This window comes from Periplaneta americana, chromosome 3 (genome assembly GCF_040183065.1).
Source record: "Periplaneta americana isolate PAMFEO1 chromosome 3, P.americana_PAMFEO1_priV1, whole genome shotgun sequence".
NCBI lineage: Eukaryota > Metazoa > Arthropoda > Insecta > Blattodea > Blattidae > Periplaneta > Periplaneta americana.
Genome location: NC_091119.1, coordinates 111,341,570 through 111,359,148, shown reverse-complemented (window position 1 = coordinate 111,359,148; position 17,579 = coordinate 111,341,570). Strand labels below are relative to the sequence as shown.

The following is a 17,579-nucleotide window of genomic DNA, read 5'->3' as shown; positions in this document are numbered from 1 at the left end:
GGTGGCCTTGCGCCATGTTGATCATACGACCAGGGTGTCAGTCCAGTTACTTGCGAATGAATGCCTAATAATTCATAATTCTTAGAATAGAATGCGAAAGGACTAAATATTTGAAGGGGTGAGAATGATATAAGCCACAGAGACAAGATTTTGCAGGAGAGCGTACTCAAAGTTCAGAGTTCAATGCTATTAAGTGCGGTGTCATAATTTCTTCATCGTATGTCTTTATTGGGGCGCGCGGTTAAGGCGTAACGCTACAAAGCGGGAAGGTCGCCGATTCGTTTCGGTCATGGATTTTTTCCATGGATCTAATCCTTCCAGCCGCACTATGGCCCTGGGGTCTACTCAACCTCTAACAGAAATGAATACCAGGGACATTTCCTTGAGGGTAAAGGCGGCGACACCCCTACTGCCATTAACTTGTCGATTGTCTGTAAAGGAGAAAACCTTATCCTATCGCCCCCACTCTCTGGGCCGTTCTGGCCTGTAATGGGGTTGCCTTTATCTTTATGTCACTTATTGAGTAAATTTTATAATATTTACTAGTAGCTTTCCCATATGTGTAAGAAATTAATTCGCTCAAAAATATTTTTGTTAAAAGTATGGCTTTGAACTATCTCATTCTCACCCCTTCATTTCATCATCACCTATCTTCAATGATAAGATGCAAGTATTTCCAGTTACGCATGAAAATGTCAAGTCTAAGTCAGGAAACTCCTTACACACATTTATAAAAAATTACAACTTTTACAAAATATTGAAGTGTTCATATTTTGGTGCTAGCTTTCTGGATCTCTATGCCGAGCCAAAGATATAGGGTGTGGCAGTGGGATAGGACGGTTTTTATAGCCCTGTGGTGGGACACTCAGAACGAATTAAAAGAAATCCCGTATACTGGAAGTAATTTAGTACAATGCAATGTATTAATGTCTGATTACTTTTTAAAAACTACGAGTACATTTCGTAAGAAGCTTCCACGACAACGAATACATTCCTGCAATCTGCTATGAAAGTTTTGCATAACTCGCCTCAACAAAATAGGTTCGATGACACTATTTTCGTTCCTTATGTTTTGTTTCAGCTGGATGATGGTGCGAGGCTTGTTGCGATACACCCTACTTTTGAGACAACCCTAAAGGAATTAATCAGCGCACACTGCTCATGGTTCAATGAACTGTCTGCGAAACATGTTTCCAGGACGAATAATTTCACGATTTGGAGACACTGCCTGGCCGCCAACATCTCCTGACCTGACTGCAGCTGAATACTTCCTATGGAGTTATCTCAAAAGTAGGGTGTATCGCAACAAGCCTCGCTCCATCATCCAGCTGGAACAAAACGTAAGGAACGAAATTAGTGCCATCGAACCTGCTTCGTTAGGACGAGTTATGCAGAACTTTCATAGCAGATTGCAGGAATGTATTCGTTGCCGTGGAGTTTACTTACGAAATGTAGTTTTTAAAAAGTAATCAGACATTAATAAATTGTATTGTACTAGACTATTTCCAGTATATGTTTTCTTTTAATTCGTCCTGAGTGTCCCACAACAGGGCTATAAAAAACGTCATATCCTACTACCGCAACCTATAGCAGTTGCACATTCAACATTTCAGAGCTGTACTGGCTCCATCATGAAGAGAAAGAGGGGCAACGTATCTGTTGGATCCGTTATTAAGAGCTATTCACCAGGATTGGACAAGTCTAAGAGATAGGTTTCCATTTGGCTTGTCTTCCGTGATGATTGCGCTATACATTGCACCGGAAAGTTGACTATATCTTCATCTATGTCACTGTAGAAACACCATAATTCTCGCCCCCATACTGAGCACCGTGAAAGGCTCAAATCATAAGTTAGTTAATACTTTATTAAGAAGCTTAAGTTTTCTGTTTTAGAACACATTTTATTTCTAGTTAAGAAGCTGAAGCAGTAACAAAGCATTAGGCATCCTAACTTCGTAACACTTCATATAATATACGAGTAATTCACTTTTGAGTATTTTGTTTAGCCTATCAAAAAGTGATCACATGGAGTTACGTGAACAACGTAGTAAAAGTCCATCAATAGTATGCTTGCTACTCTTGTGGATTTCTTTGTTGTGTCTTATACAAAGAGAAGAAACATCCCATGCAACTACTAAATTTAAAAGAGAAAGAGATAAATAAAAAAGTAGCTTATTGAACAACCATAGGTTTGAAATTAGTCCTTCAAATGGTGCAAGTATTTCCGAAAGTACCTGTGCGTTTGCTGCCAAACTTGGCGTTTAGCAACGCCTTGTATGGTACATATGCATAAGCCGCGTTTTCGCATTTTTCGTTTCTGGGAGAATGGTCTGACTTGGTCTGAAAGTTCTTAGAATCTCTCCGTATTCAACTTCTTCCTGTAGGGCTACATGGAAACTTTGATTTATTTCACGTCGGTTTATTCGGAGATGAATTTTTTTGAACGCATAGCTAAAGTACTCATACATGCAACTGTCAAGGAGGCGCTTCACACTGTCCATCGAACACAGTATCAGTTGTGTCATTTCTGTCTTTGTAAGGAGATTATGGCGTTAATTTGAACATTTATTGTAAAATGTATAATATTGTGTATCTCACTTACTTACAAATTACTTTTAGAGAACCCGGAGGTTCATTGCCGCCCTCACATAAGCCCCCTTCGATCTCTATCCTGACAGTGAGCAAGATTAATTCAATCCCTACCATCATAACTCATCTCCCTCAAATCCATTTAACATTGTTCTCCCATTTACGTCTCGGATTCTGCAAAGATCTTTTTCCCTCAGGTCTCACAACCAACAAGCTATATGCATTTAAGGATTCACCCATACGAGCAACATGCTCTGTCCATCTAAAACGTCTGGATTTAATGTTCCTAATTATGTCAGGTGAAGAATACAATGCGTGCAGTTCTGCGTTGTGTAACTTTCTCCATTCTTCTGTAACTTCATCCCTCTTAGCCCCAAATATTTTCCTAAGGACCTTATTCTCGAACATCCTTAACCTCTGCTCCTCTCTCAAAGTGAGAGTTCAAGTTTCGCAGCCGTACAGAACAATCGGTAATAGAACTGTTTTATAAATTCTAACTTTCAGTTTTTTTTAAGACAGACTAGATGACGAAATCTTTTCAACTGAATAACAGTAAGCATTTTCCATATATATTCTGAGTTTCATTTTCTCTCGAGTGTCATTTATATTTGTTATACTTGCTCCAAGGTATTTGAATTTTTTCACCTTTTCAAATTATAAATTTCCAATTTCTGTATTTCCATTTCATACTACAAGTGGAGCAAAATGTATGGTACACGAAGAACAATGAATTACAGAAGGATGTTTTCAGACCTATAAATGCAGTTTATTTGCCAACAATGTAGGGTAAAGTTGCCTAATGCCGTGATATCCCTAATCCCGTGATACTTTTTTTTTTTTTTAACTGAATGTCAGTCAAAGCTTTGCCGTTCGATCATAGCGCCAGACATCTTTCTCGAAAGGGTGCATCTTTCAGTTACTTTTGAGACATCGGTGAACTTTCAAGCAAAATACCCAATCCCATGATAGTAAAAAAAACGTATCACGAAATTAGCGGTATCACGGCATTAGGCAACTTTAGCCTATATATTTGGCCATTTACTTTAATGCCAAATATTTATTTATATTTTTTAAAATTTCATCCGGTAAATGCCCTCCTTCATCACTTCACAAGTGTGTAGTTGACTCAGGAAACTATCCATCACGTGTCGGCATGTCGCGCGGAATGGCTGCAATTTCATCTTGAATGGAAGCCTGTATTTCCGTAATTGTCTCATGCGAATGGAATAGACCTTCTTGAGTTAGCTCCGAAGAAAGAATTCTAGAACTGATAAGACCGGGGATCTGGAGGGCCAGTGGATGTCACCAAAGCGAGAAATGAGTCGGCCCGGAAACAGTTGTCGCAATCTGTCCATGCTGATATTGGACAATAGCCCCATTTTGCTAGAATCATGAGTCAAGATGTCCTATCCTTCTTAATTCAGGTACCAGGAAGGTGTTGTTGAGCATTTGAAGATATCGTTCTGAGTTAACAGTAACGGGTCTGCCCTGGGAATCCTCGAAAAAGTACATGGGCCAATAATTCCAAATCTGGCTACATTGCACCACACTGTAACTTCAGGTCTGTGCAGTGAGGGTTGGTATCTGACCATTACCGGAAATTCTACTTTTGACGAATCCGGTTAAATGGAAATGTGCTTCATCCGACATCGGACATAAGCAAATTAAGCAGAATATTGTTGTTCTCAGCAATCATTTCTTGAAGATGGGCACAGAATGCTATTCTCGTCTGCCGGTCAATTAGATGTAACTAAAAAACATGCAGCTTATAAAGATGGAATTTCAAATCTGCTTTCACTATCCGGTGAAGCGATCGCCGTCTGATTTGCATTGTCAGCGAATTTCGACGGGCTGAGCGCTGTGGACTTCGCTGCATTTCTGCTCGAACACGATTGATATTCTCAGGCGTTCGGACGGTTCTTGCCGTACCTGACGATTTCTTGTTTTCCGCTTTTCCATGTTCCCTCCAACACTGGACCCATCGCACAATTGTCCGTCTGTCAGGAACACGATGATGACGATGTCCTTGGCGAAAGAAATGTTGAACTGCATTTACACTATTTAAACGAATAAAAGCTTCCACAACCTGAATGCATATTTCTATGGACCACTAATTCATCGCGAATGAAATGGCACATCTCCTGGAATAAACAAACAATTCCAAGGCTGCCGTTGCTATGCTATGCATTGTTTTACAGCGTTGTATTATGTAAATGTGCCATATATTTTGTTCCACCTTATATGTTATGGTCATGAGACATAATCATATACCTACTTTGTTTTTTTTTCGGGATTCATTTCCAAACCTACCTCTTTACTTCCTTCAATTAAAATTCCCGTGCTTTTCCCAATCGTTTGTGGATTATCTCCTAATTCACGTCATCCATATAAACAAGTAAACAATGTGTATCACTTGTTTGTTTTCTGATTCCCAATCATAACATGTGACGCGTGCCTCATACCACAACAAACAACAGTCAAACGTAGTGTGAAGTAGGCTACAGTTCGAAATCAAAATTGAAATCATTAACGTTTTTCATAATCGTGCATGTTGTTTTTCAATGGTATTTGGTACTTTCTTGTGTTTTATTTTACATTTTCTGTTACGAGGATTTAATAGTAAGTGAGCGATGACAAGATTCGCAATAGGCGGCGTAGTAGAAATATATTACTGCGCTGATGACGTCTCCAATGATAATTATGGTGACTCTCTTCATCGCTCACTTATCATTAGTTGTACACAACAAAAGATATAAAATAAAACACACGAAAGTACATATAATTAACAAACAACATGTACGATTATGATTAGATTAAAAACTTCAATTATTTTAATTGCGAACTATACTTCACACTACGTTTGAGTTCTTAAGTTGTGAGGCACAAGTCACGTGACTTTTGTTTACATGAAGTTCGGTTCTAAACGTGACTCCAGTTATAGTTGGTCCTTGCCGGTTCAATGGTCTGTAGGGCTTCAAGGGCGCATTTGATAGGCCTATCTATTATTGTTTAACAAAAACTTCGTCTTGGTCTCTTCTATTAGTCCTGACAGTATGCGCTAAGTAAGACAAGTTATTAAAGTCTTTAAAACGCTAACGAAGTAATTTCGATGTGTATCTACAAACAAGAGGAAACGTTGTAATTGCAGTTGTCATTCATATGCATTAAGGCAAGGTAACATAACATCTAAATAATTACACACATAACACCTTGAAAAACAATACAGAAATACACAAAAGTATTAAGTCACAGGTGGTACCAAAAAGTACCGAGTGTGCTGTAATAATGCAGTCAAATGATAAAAGAATAGTCTTGATTTTAATTTTATATTCATGTCTTAAAAGACAAGAAAGCAAGTATTAATATACAAGCCTTTGAACTAGATATTAAAAACCTTTCATGACACTTCAGTGTCTTTGAAAACATCCTTCCTCAATTCCACAAAACTTCTGATTACTTAACAATTTCCATTCTTTCAGCCTATGACTCTCTGCTTTTCTGTTATTCTATGTTATGCGATCATGAGTTTCTTATTGTTTATTGTCTTCTTTCCTAATTGATTCTTTGTTTTGCATCCTTTGTTAGATCTTGCAACAGTAAATAACACACCATTACACTTGCACATATAACAGAGAACACTCTTTCTAGAACACACAATAGTTATATAATATTTACACACACAAAACTGTCAACAATTGAGCAACAAATGGAAACGTCTCAGTTTTAAACGCTACACATAACAAGAACCATAACTTATTACTTTAGATTCTTAATCGCTAAATTAAGAACATCAAATCTTGAGGCATGCAAGATTTCACAAAATAGGATGGATCGATATTTACACTTCTCACTTGAGGCATGATTTCTGAATCTTCTACATCTCTACAGACAATTTCTACAGAATGCAATTACAAGGGAACTAGTGTATTATAAGAGTTGACAAGAATCTAAAATACAAATAAATCGCTTACACCAGTTAATGTGTACCCAATGTAATAAGTATTTAATTTTAACAAACAGATATCTAGTACCTATAAATTTCTCCGACTTTCACGATAACTGAGATAAGAGAAATTGTATGATTTTGAAATAAAAGTTGAGATTATTTATCTCTACGTTACTTGGGAAATAGTTCTGCTGAATGGGAAGAGTTAAATCTCAGCATGCGGTTGCAAAACTGAAAATCATCTTCACAAATTATGCTAGTTATTCTACACACTAGGAAGTATTCGATAACTACAATTACTATTACAACAATATAATTAATAACAAAGAAAAGACAGCTTAGTAACGTTAGTTATTTGAGTAATCAATAAATCAGCAACTGACTGAACTTGGCAAATATCTTACATGAACGCTGCGACAAAGATTTAAAAGCGTTTACGAATAATAATTTTCCAGATTGTCTCAATACCTAAGAAGGTTTAAATAAAAATATTTTAATGATAATATCGAGATTATACGAATGACATTTTATATAATAATCTTGGGCGAGACAGCCGATACAGGCCAAGGCCGACGAGCCGATTGCTAGTTTCACGTGCACATGCCTCAGCAGAGACGAACGATAACATAACCAGTGCGGAGGTATCATGCGGTTAGCATGATGATTACCCCCAGGCGTTCAAACCAACTTAAAGATTTATCATGTGGTTTTAAACTATTTAGGACTAAATATAATATTGTCATATGTTGAATTAACAATTTTAACTATAGATCGGAACTCTCAGCTAAAATGATATAGATTGTAATGTAAATCTATATTTAAAGTGATTTCTTTGTTAAAGGTCTATGTATGCATTAATAAATTTAGATGAGGTAATATAAAGCAAATTATTCCGCTACAACACTTTGTAATAATTTAAAATTATTTTTGGTAAATTGTTCTGAAGTATCCTGCAGCAGGAGTTCATATTGCAAGTTCTGATTCGAGGCCAAGTACAAAGAATTGGGAGCATTTCATTGTTGTATATGTTACTTTGGAAACTCTTTAAATCGAAAGTAACAACATAAACAGACATCAGCACTGATGCAAGGAAAAAATAATAAACTCGAATTTAACGGTTTTTGTATATACTGTAGATTAAATTATTAATTATAGTCAAATTTTTACTGTATGGGGTATTTGATTAATTTTTAGAAATAGTCTTTGTGTTGTACTTTGCGTATAAATTTATTAAATTACAGTATATATTTTTTGTTACTAGATTTTAAAGAATTTAAGACATTATTTTAGTTATTGAATTACTGTTTTATAAATATTAGTAACATTTATTCAGTAGTAAAATATTGTTGTTGTTTAGTCAACTGTCCGAAGACAGGTCTGAACCTCACAAGTGATACCAAAAAGCACCACTTATGAGGCAATTAAGCCAGGAGATAATGGGGCAGGGTAGCCAGTTCCTTTCCCCCTCCATTGCATACATCTCAGACTACATATTACACTAATCAGATTTCAGATGCATACAAACAATTGGACGGAGTTCCGCAATAAGAAACCAAGCGCCAAAAACCTGTTTCGAGATATTGGGCATTGAAATAAATGTTTTTTTTATAAAACATTTTATGCAAGAAGTATTATAACATTCATACTATTACAAAAAAAAATAGCACAAATAATACCAAAAAAAGCAAACCGATTTTTAATAAGAGACCAGAAGTTGAATTAATATTTCAAAGCAAAATAAATAAATTAATTTTTAGCAATAAACGAATTTTTGCTTTTAAATAGCGGCAAAATTCAGATATCGCATTCTTGATTTTTTTTTCCGAGTTCAATTAGCTTGCCATCAACAGATTTGTGCAAATATCTCATTTTTTTCTAATTGTCGGTTAGTCTATTATTGCGTAACTCCGTCCACTTGTTCTTCCTCTGACATATCAGTGAAATGTTATTCGGGTTTAATTGTAACTGTCTGTGTTACGAGAAATATCAGCCTTGATTTACACGATGTTTAAAAAATATGCTAGAAGCTGCGTGTAACGAACGGCTATAGGGTCAGTATTCATTTTCACGTATTCTATGTTATTTTTATATGTGATTTGCAATGGAGATGACTCCAAGTTTTGGGAATCTATAAGAACACAAAAGTTTAAAATGTTTGACAAAACATAATATCTAAATAAAATTAAGCAAATGTTTTTTTATATATTTTCTTATAAAATAGGAACTTACGAAATTTGTTATAAGCAGAGTCCATGACAGTTATTTCGGTTGGAAATAAAATTCTTGAAATCTAGTTCCTCAACGTATCAGAATTCTTATGGACTAATTCAGATATAAATTATAATAAAATTCTTAGAATGTACTTTTTCTCTGCGAATTACAATTCTAAAAATCCATATCCTTTAACTATTGCAATTCTTCACACTTTCTGAAAATTAGAATTGTTGAAAGTAGCTTCTGTGGCAATATATAGCTCTTAAACTTCATTTTTTCTTGCAAAATTATAATTCTTAGAATGTACCTACTTTCCGTGTAAATTAGATTTCTTAAAACAAATTTTCCTGCAAGTAAGAATTTCTGAATTTATTCAAATTAGAATTCCTGCAATCTATTTCTCTGCAAAGAGATTCTGGGATTTAATTTCCTTGAGAAATATAATTATTCGCATCTTTTTTCTTTTCTCTAGTAGTTGGATCCTACTTTTCCTACAGATTAAAATTTTTCTCACTTCCCTCGTAAATTATAACTCCTGAATGATCATTCAAAATTGCTTCTACACATCTCTTACTAAGCCCCTTTTACATTTTTTGTGACGTAGAATAAGATGTGTTTTAATTCATACTGAGTGTAACAGTAATTCACCTACAAACTTTGGGGAATGATAAATCACAAAACGAGGATCATTTTTTTTTTGTAACGAAAAAATGTTCGATTGACAAATCCTTCATGAGTTATGCGTCTTTTCCAGAAACGCATTCCACATCACGCATATTGAATACCTGTGCTCCTTATGTCCTTATCGTCTCTCTTAAACTGCAGTAGTTTGCTTATTGTCTGCGTGGCACACCTTCAGTCAATCTTATCATTCCTATCACACTGTTGTACGTATTGGACATTTAATTTGAACAATTTACTGTAATTGTCAGAACATGCATGGAGAATTAAATTTGATTTGCGCAAAAAAAATTACCGGAGATCTGACTTTTTTATGCATCGATCCTTAAACTGACAAAACTTCATTTCTCACATTAGTTTATTAAACCGTGTCGGACTGTAAAGAAAACAACTATCGCAATGTCCATATTTTATATGTTGTGGAATATTATAGTATTGTGAAATTTTAATTTTCCTACCAATTTTTTTCTATTGTTCTATTAAAATTATAGCATATAGCCTATTAACCTGTTGTATCCTATAGGATACATTGCTAATTTAAGGGTTAAGGACGTATCATCGGGATTATGTCCCTTAACAAAGAATGATTATCTTTGTGTGACGTATCTTTCCTCTAATTTGTCTGTGAGATCCTATCATATAGTACTCTGTATAAAGATTCCATGATTCTTTGTACTTGGCCACAGATCAATACGTAATAGAGACATGAGCTGCGGAAGCATATAGCCTAGTTTATGAAAGTTCAGTCACATGGAAACCAAAGATTAATTTACACCAACTTAATTACCGTACCTTAGAGCAACAGTAAATTCAACAATTCGGTTTTGTATATATTTACAAGAAAGAAGTACAATAATATAACGTAAGGTGACGTGAAAATGGTAAAATTTGCCTTAAGACACGCAGTTATTTTCGGAATCAGAATTGTTTGTCTCCTTATGGAAGCAGTCTACTGTACTGCCAATATTCGATACAATTAATCACGACTGTATTTACGTTAAGATCACTGTGAAACACTCGTCTTACAGCTCCGATCTTGTACACAGTAACTTTGAACCTCTTTCTTCAATTTTGAATACGGAGTACAAATCCAAAAGAAAGCTATGTTGACCTCAAACCACCTGTTAAGAATGGCGGCAGATATTTTTGTCCAGAGGTTTGAAACAAGTAGGCTACTTATGCAGGGATATTGCGTGTGTTTCAGTTTAGAGAACGAATATTTGGAAAAGAAGCTAACAGTGTGTGTAAACTTGCGGTAACAAAATAATATTGAAAATTAATGCAAAATAGAATTTAAGTACATCAGAAATTATTATTACAATACATAGTAAGGAGCAATACAATATATTGTGCTATAAATTCGTTGTTATTTCATTCATTCTGTACTTATTAAGTCCTAGGAATTTAGATATGGCTTTAATACAGACTTCTGTTGGCTGAAACAAGATCTTAACTCGGAATATCTTAAGGTAATGCTATACTAAGTTAATACAAAAGGATATTAAGAAACAAATGTAGCATAAAATAATGTTAGGCCTATAGTCAGTGGTGTAAGCTGTGTTTATATCGCCTACCACCAAAATAAAGCCGGTGCATTTGTGACATTTTAAATCTATGAAGATGCCGCCATTGGTGATTGATTAAACAGGGGACAGCAAAGGATACACGACAGTGCATCACTACAGAGTTGGTGGACATGCGTCATAGCGTAAGGTAACAGTGGGGGAGAGGGATAGTGTGAGAAGTGACATAGCTGGGCACTTACTTGATAAAATACGGCTTGCCATCACTGTCGGCAGCTTGTTCCCAGCCATAGGGGAATCCTCCACTCGTGTCTGCCCAGGTTTCGACCGGCGGCAACCAAGATGACGTCTGGGTTAAATGGCTGCAAGCAGAAATAAATTACTCTTACTCTCCAATGATACACTTACACAGAAACTACTAGACAGTTGGCTTTGTAGAATTTTTTGATGGTTAACTGCAAATTTTGTAAACGGTAGAAGCTACTTAATATCTGAAATAGACCATATAGTATGAACTTTGTGGTTATCATTTCAAGTCTGACAAGCAAATATTCTCATGGGGGAAGATAAAAAAAAAATATATTTTTTTTTCTTTCACCATGTTAATAATATCAAAACAAATGCTTATACAAATTTTGTCCACTCGATCGCAATTACGAGGTCGTCCAGAAAGTGATTTTCCCTCCGGCCGTTTACAAAAAAAGCACAATTTCATGGAAAGATTTATTGGAGCAGATACAGCAATTGTTGCGCTATTTTTCAGCATATTCCCCATCAGAATCAAGACATTTGTCATACCGTGGGATCAACAGAGTTATTCAGCACGACAAAAGGATACAAATATTGATCCTATGATATGGCAAATGGTCCACACCTGTGGAGTAACGGTCAGCGCGTCTGGCTGCGAAACCAGGTGGCCCGGGTTCGAATCCCGGTCGGGGCAAGTTACCTGGTTGAGGTTTTTTCCGGAGTTTTCCCTCAACCCAATACGAGCAAATGCTGGCATTATCACCTTCATATCATTCAGACGCTAAATAACCTAGATGTTGATACAGCGTCGTAAAATAACCCAATAAAATATGGCAAATGTCTCAGTTTCAGTGGGGAATATGTTGAAAAATAGCGCAACAATTGCTGTATCCGTTTCAATAAATCTTTCCACGAAATTGTGTTTTTTTCTGTAAACGACCCCAGGGGAAAATCTGGATGACCTCGTAATTGTGGTGGAGTGGCCAAAATTGTATATGCACTTATTTTGACATTATTAACATGGTGGAATGAAAAAAATTAACTTTTTTATATGCCCCCACGAGAATGTTTGCTTGTGAGTTAAGAAGAAAAAGACATGGGATTTAAACCGATCAACAGTCACAATGAGAGCTGTTGAAAAGTTTATGTTGAAAATAGGCCAAGTTTATGAAGATGTTACAGTAGAGGATAATGTAATTTGAAGGGTTATTTAATAAATTGTAGGCCGTAAAATTTGTGGTCACTATGATCTCAATATTAATGCACCAAAATCCTTCATATTCGGCAGTCTGTGGAAGACTATACTTCGTTCCATAAAGTCTGACAGGAGAAGAAAACACTGCCGACAGAGGAGGAGAATCTCCTGTCAGATATTATGGAATGAGGTATAGTTTGATGATCACTCTGTGATTTTGGCGCTGATTTTATAACTTGGAAACCTGAGCATAAATTTCGGCTAAATGTTGTCAACAAAGATGGTGTTGGTCAGGTTTCATTCAGAAATTTCCTCTTTCTCTGAGTACCTACATTCAACTGTTTCGCCAGAAATCATAACATCAACGGTTCATTTAACTACGTTATTTCTTCATTTAAAAGTTCACTTTAAATTAAATGGCCATATAATGTCAAGATTATGTAACACAGTGAAAACAGAATAATGGTGGTTGACAAATTATTGTAGACGAAGTGAAGTGTGCAGTAGTGACAAAAAAAAACCGGACTGACCCTTGTAGCTTATTTCAGAGCCTTGTTCACTCCAGAGCACGATACACTGTTAACTAAGACTTTCGTGGTTGGAATCCTGCCTGAGAAGGAAACTTTTTTTTGTTCCTTATTCAAATTTCTTCCCAATACTTTTCGATTGCAGCGATATTTTACTACTTAATTAACTTATTATTCCCAGAACATGAATTTTACCAGCAATCGAAAAGTATTGGGAATAAATTTGAATAATGAACCAAAAAAAAAAAAAGTTTCCTTCCCATGCAGGATTCGAACCACGAAAGTCCTGGTTACCAGTCTATCGTGCTCTGGAGTGAACAAGGCTCTGAAATCAGCTACAAGGGTCGGTCCGGTTTTTTGTCACTACTGTACACCACAGCCACTATGTCACATACTGTACGTATAACAGGATCTGTCCGGAATCTAATATCGATTCCTTGGTGAGAAACCGTCATATGACGGAGAAGAAAAGACAGAAAACAATACGAAATTATTGAACAGTATCACATCTCGAGGATGCTGACATCACTAGTTTCAATGGTAAAATACGTCTGCAGATTTGACACAGATCTTTTAAATTTGACGTATCGTATTATGTAAGAGTTATAAAGAAGGAATTTTATGAACATTATACTCCACTATATAGGGCTATAAATAGATTTTTCAATGAACTCGGTGGAATTGCGGGGAATACCTGCTTTGTACTTGTTCATATTAGTCCAGAGGAGAAACATCAACCACACACACACAGACAAAGCGACTGGTATCACTGCATATAATTTCTGTGCTATAAATAGTAATTAACTTCCAACTTTTATGTTCTGTGCTGCTCCGCCTTCTATTAAGTACAGAACTAATTTATTCTTTAAACAATAATTAAGTAGGGGGGAAATGAGTGCGTGAACTTTCGAAGTTTTGAGTTGAAATATTCCCTCGGCGGTACAAAAACTTCCCATTTCATACAATTAATTGTAGTGCTGTCTCCATTTATGGGACAGCGTACACTCTCATCCATAATGGTAATTAATTTAATGAGCCATAAGCATTACAACTGCAGTTGTATGAAAAACAGAGTTCTCATTATACACAAACTCTTGAAAACTACTTCCCTGCATACTAAAATCATTGCAACTTCATTTACAAAATTATGACTCTTGAAATATATCTTTGGATGCTAGTAATCCTGAAGGCTACTTCTTTTCTTAATTCAATATTGTAGTAAACCAGAATTTATAAAGTCTACTTTCTTTGAAAATCACAGCTCCTCTTTTCTATTTTGCTTGCAAGACAAAACCACTGAATTCATTGTTATACTAACTTATTTCAATTTCAGCTCGATTATTTTATAAGACGAAGAAATAGATAACAATACTAAGATACAGTAAATATGATGCCTTTTAATAGAGCAATTTTGTCTCGCAGGCATCTTATCAGCCGTTACGTCATGACATAAAGGATCACGAGACGTATTTGAAATACTATTATCTGTGCATTTCGAACTGGCGGAAAATGTCACGTACAAATGTACATAAGTACAAATCACGCATGAGTCACTAAACTGATAACTGTGAACTGAAACACTGGTAATTCCAGCTGTCCCAGCTGACTTTAGTTAAGAAGAATTGGGCAAGTGCAATCCATTGCTTGACCTAGAGCCGCCAGTTCGAAATGCACAGATCTCTCATTTTAAAAGTAATTAAACTATATATTTTCATGCGATAAATTAGTGTTTTACTTGGAAAATAGAACTGTACAAACAACACTGTTATATACTGTATGTGCTAACCGGTCTAAGTAACATTGTAGGGAATGCTAGCATGATGATGTTTGGAAACATTACAAACTTCATGCGAATAGTTACGAAGCCTTATTTACAGGGTACATAAATAAAGCCATCTGGCATCGAACTCAAGGCCAGTGCACTGAAACCTAACCTCTGTTTAAATGTAGCTACCCTTCTTGCATGATATTAGACTTATTTGGGTCAAGCATTATGTACAGACAATTTTCGTTTCTTTCGTATCTTATCACGAGAAAACTCATATCAAGACAACTTATTGATGTGCAACTCACTTATGGAAGCGCAATGGGAACTATAAAAGCATTTATAAAAGAAATGCTACAATTTTAGATAAAATATCATTTACGATGCAAACTAGCTCAAACAATGTCTAAGAGAATTTACCAACGTTTGCAGTAAAGAGGGAGTTTGTCATCGAACTTCAGAAACATGACCCTAAGTTTAATGCTAGCTGGCTACACTGACTACACATAATATTATGAAGGCTTGTAAGTACTAAGTAGAATGTTATCAGATATGGGTTCCTATAATGATGAAAACTGCTCATATTGATTACCTCTACTACACTTAAAAGTTCGTAACAAAAGCACTGAAATACCGGTACTCTGTATATTGTACTACATGGTTTTGGAACATCAGTGTTAATACCAGTAAATTAAAAAATTCGAAATACCGGTATTAAGATTCTGGTGGATAATGAGGTTAAGCTGCAGGTCCTGCAATACGGTTTCTTTTACACTACAACTGATAGCCATAACTTCTGCTGATAATGAAATTCACTTTTGTTCGGTCTAAATCCGTACTACCAGTTTACTATTTTTCGAAAGCAATTTCCGCCCCTACGAACACAATATAAATCACTTTCAGAGCGAGTTAACTTCACACCACGATCCCAGGATTAAGTGCGTGGCCACAGCATTTGCATGCATTAGCATAGCGGTGCGGCAGTCATATACAGACACACTCCCTTCCGCCTAATCGAGAAACATTAACTCAAGTCTTATTTTGAAACCAGACGGTTGCCTCTTGAAACAGGGAACGGTCGAATGCACTTCAGAGTCACGGAGCAGTATGCAAGCAAGATAATACTGAAATCTATGTTAATAATTATATAGGGTTGTTAGGATACGAAGTCGTGTCAATACTAAGGTGTTGAATTCATTTTATGTACTACGTTATTAATTAAAACTAAGCCCTCTAGTCTATATTAACTCTATGCGGTAGCTACGCTATGAAAATGTGGTAGCAGGCTACTAAAAATGTTATGAAAAACTTACTTTGGAATATTTTCTTCAAAGATTGTATTCTTTATCAGTCTTGCCGACATTGATCATGTGCCATGTAAGGATTTAGGCTATACAAAATAGTGTCGTGCATTTCATGCTGTATGTTCGGTTCAAGTTTGTCGAGCGTGACAAGAACCGAAGTCTGCTTTGAAGAAGCGGATCTGTCTCGCTCGCTCGGGCTTGCGCCTTGTATGATCTGTGCTCTTGTAGTTCCTCTCCCAACCCTTCATGCTTTTAGCTGAGTAAGGATTTTAGAACAAATCTTGTGAAGTATTATTTAGTTGTAAGGACAGGTAATTTTTATTACAAAATATATTATTAAATTTTGACAGAAATATACGTACATATAGGTACATCACATGTTTTTCAAATACATGACAGTTGTTACTATACCAATTACCGAAAGAAAATAGCTATAATTACATTCTTCACATAATATTCAAATAAATCACAGTTGCTCGGTATCAATATTTGTGTGACTATACGGATCACGAAAGTATTACAGGCACTATGTTCGATTGAAGTTAGTTGAGTCTGACGAAGTTCGACATTCGTCGATGTTAGCTCTGCAGAAGAAGGCTTGTCGTGTTTGTTCCATTTTGTTATAAAAATATTGGCTGTCCTCCACTCCCACTCCTTCATGTTTTAGCAGAGACCTTGCGATTAGTTTTTCATATATAATAAGACGAATTTTGTAATGTCTTGGCTGCCTCTCTCATGTTCGAACATTGCAGGGCACTATTTTAAACCGCTTAAGGGTTTCAGCTCATATCTTGCGATTAGTTTTTTTCATATGGAATAAGACGAAATTTGCAATGTCTTGGTTTTCTTTGTAATGTTTGAACATTGCACGTACTAGTCGGTACTTTGACAAATACTTTTTAAAATATATTGTTTGATTTATTTATACGTGTATTTGTATGAATGTTTAGTCATTAATAATAAGAAAAATTACCTATTCTCATTACTATTCGTAACTTCGCAAAATATGTGTCTGATATCCTTAGGAAGGTAAAGCATAAAGGCGCAGGGAGAGGAGGAACTAAAGATAATGGCACTGAACATATGTAAGGAAAGGGAAATACTGAACAAACGCAAAGGGCGCTTCAGTGCTACAAAGACTCGGCAAACATGAACTGAACATAAGGCCTCTTACCGGTTTTCAATGGACTCGGTTATTTTAGTTTACATGCTTTACTTCCACGTACTGTAGGAATGTCTATGGAGTAGGGCGAAGTCAGTGCATAGTCAAGACGTCATGAGAGGCAAGTAGTAGGCTACAATCTAGTCGGGTGCATTACCTAGTATTGCATACTGGCGTGTTCGGTTCCTTTCGATGACGATACGTGGTTAAACAGGAATAAAAAGGGGCAATATATTCTCTTCCTCAAACAAGTAGCTAAACACAACTGTTTTTACCTTTCTTTAAATACTTTTTGCGTACTTTAATTGGTTGATTGGAATTTCTCCTTACAATGGCGAACATGCCGATGACACGAAATGCAAAACGTTCTGCGATCACTACAGTTGAAGAATAATTCCGTAAGAAATATTTTTTTTAATGTTCC

General features: G+C 35.9%; 1 protein-coding gene across 2 annotated transcripts in view; it reads right to left on the bottom strand.

Moving 5' to 3' along the window:
• The window catches only part of LOC138696384 (uncharacterized), a 485,809-nt gene that overhangs the window by 117,784 nt on the left and 350,446 nt on the right, over window positions 1-17,579 (bottom strand). For both annotated transcript variants that reach the window (XM_069821275.1, XM_069821276.1), the window contains exon 3: window positions 11,196-11,315. In XM_069821275.1, the coding sequence (XP_069677376.1) occupies window positions 11,196-11,315 (120 nt within the window). The remainder of the gene's footprint in view (window positions 1-11,195; window positions 11,316-17,579) is intronic.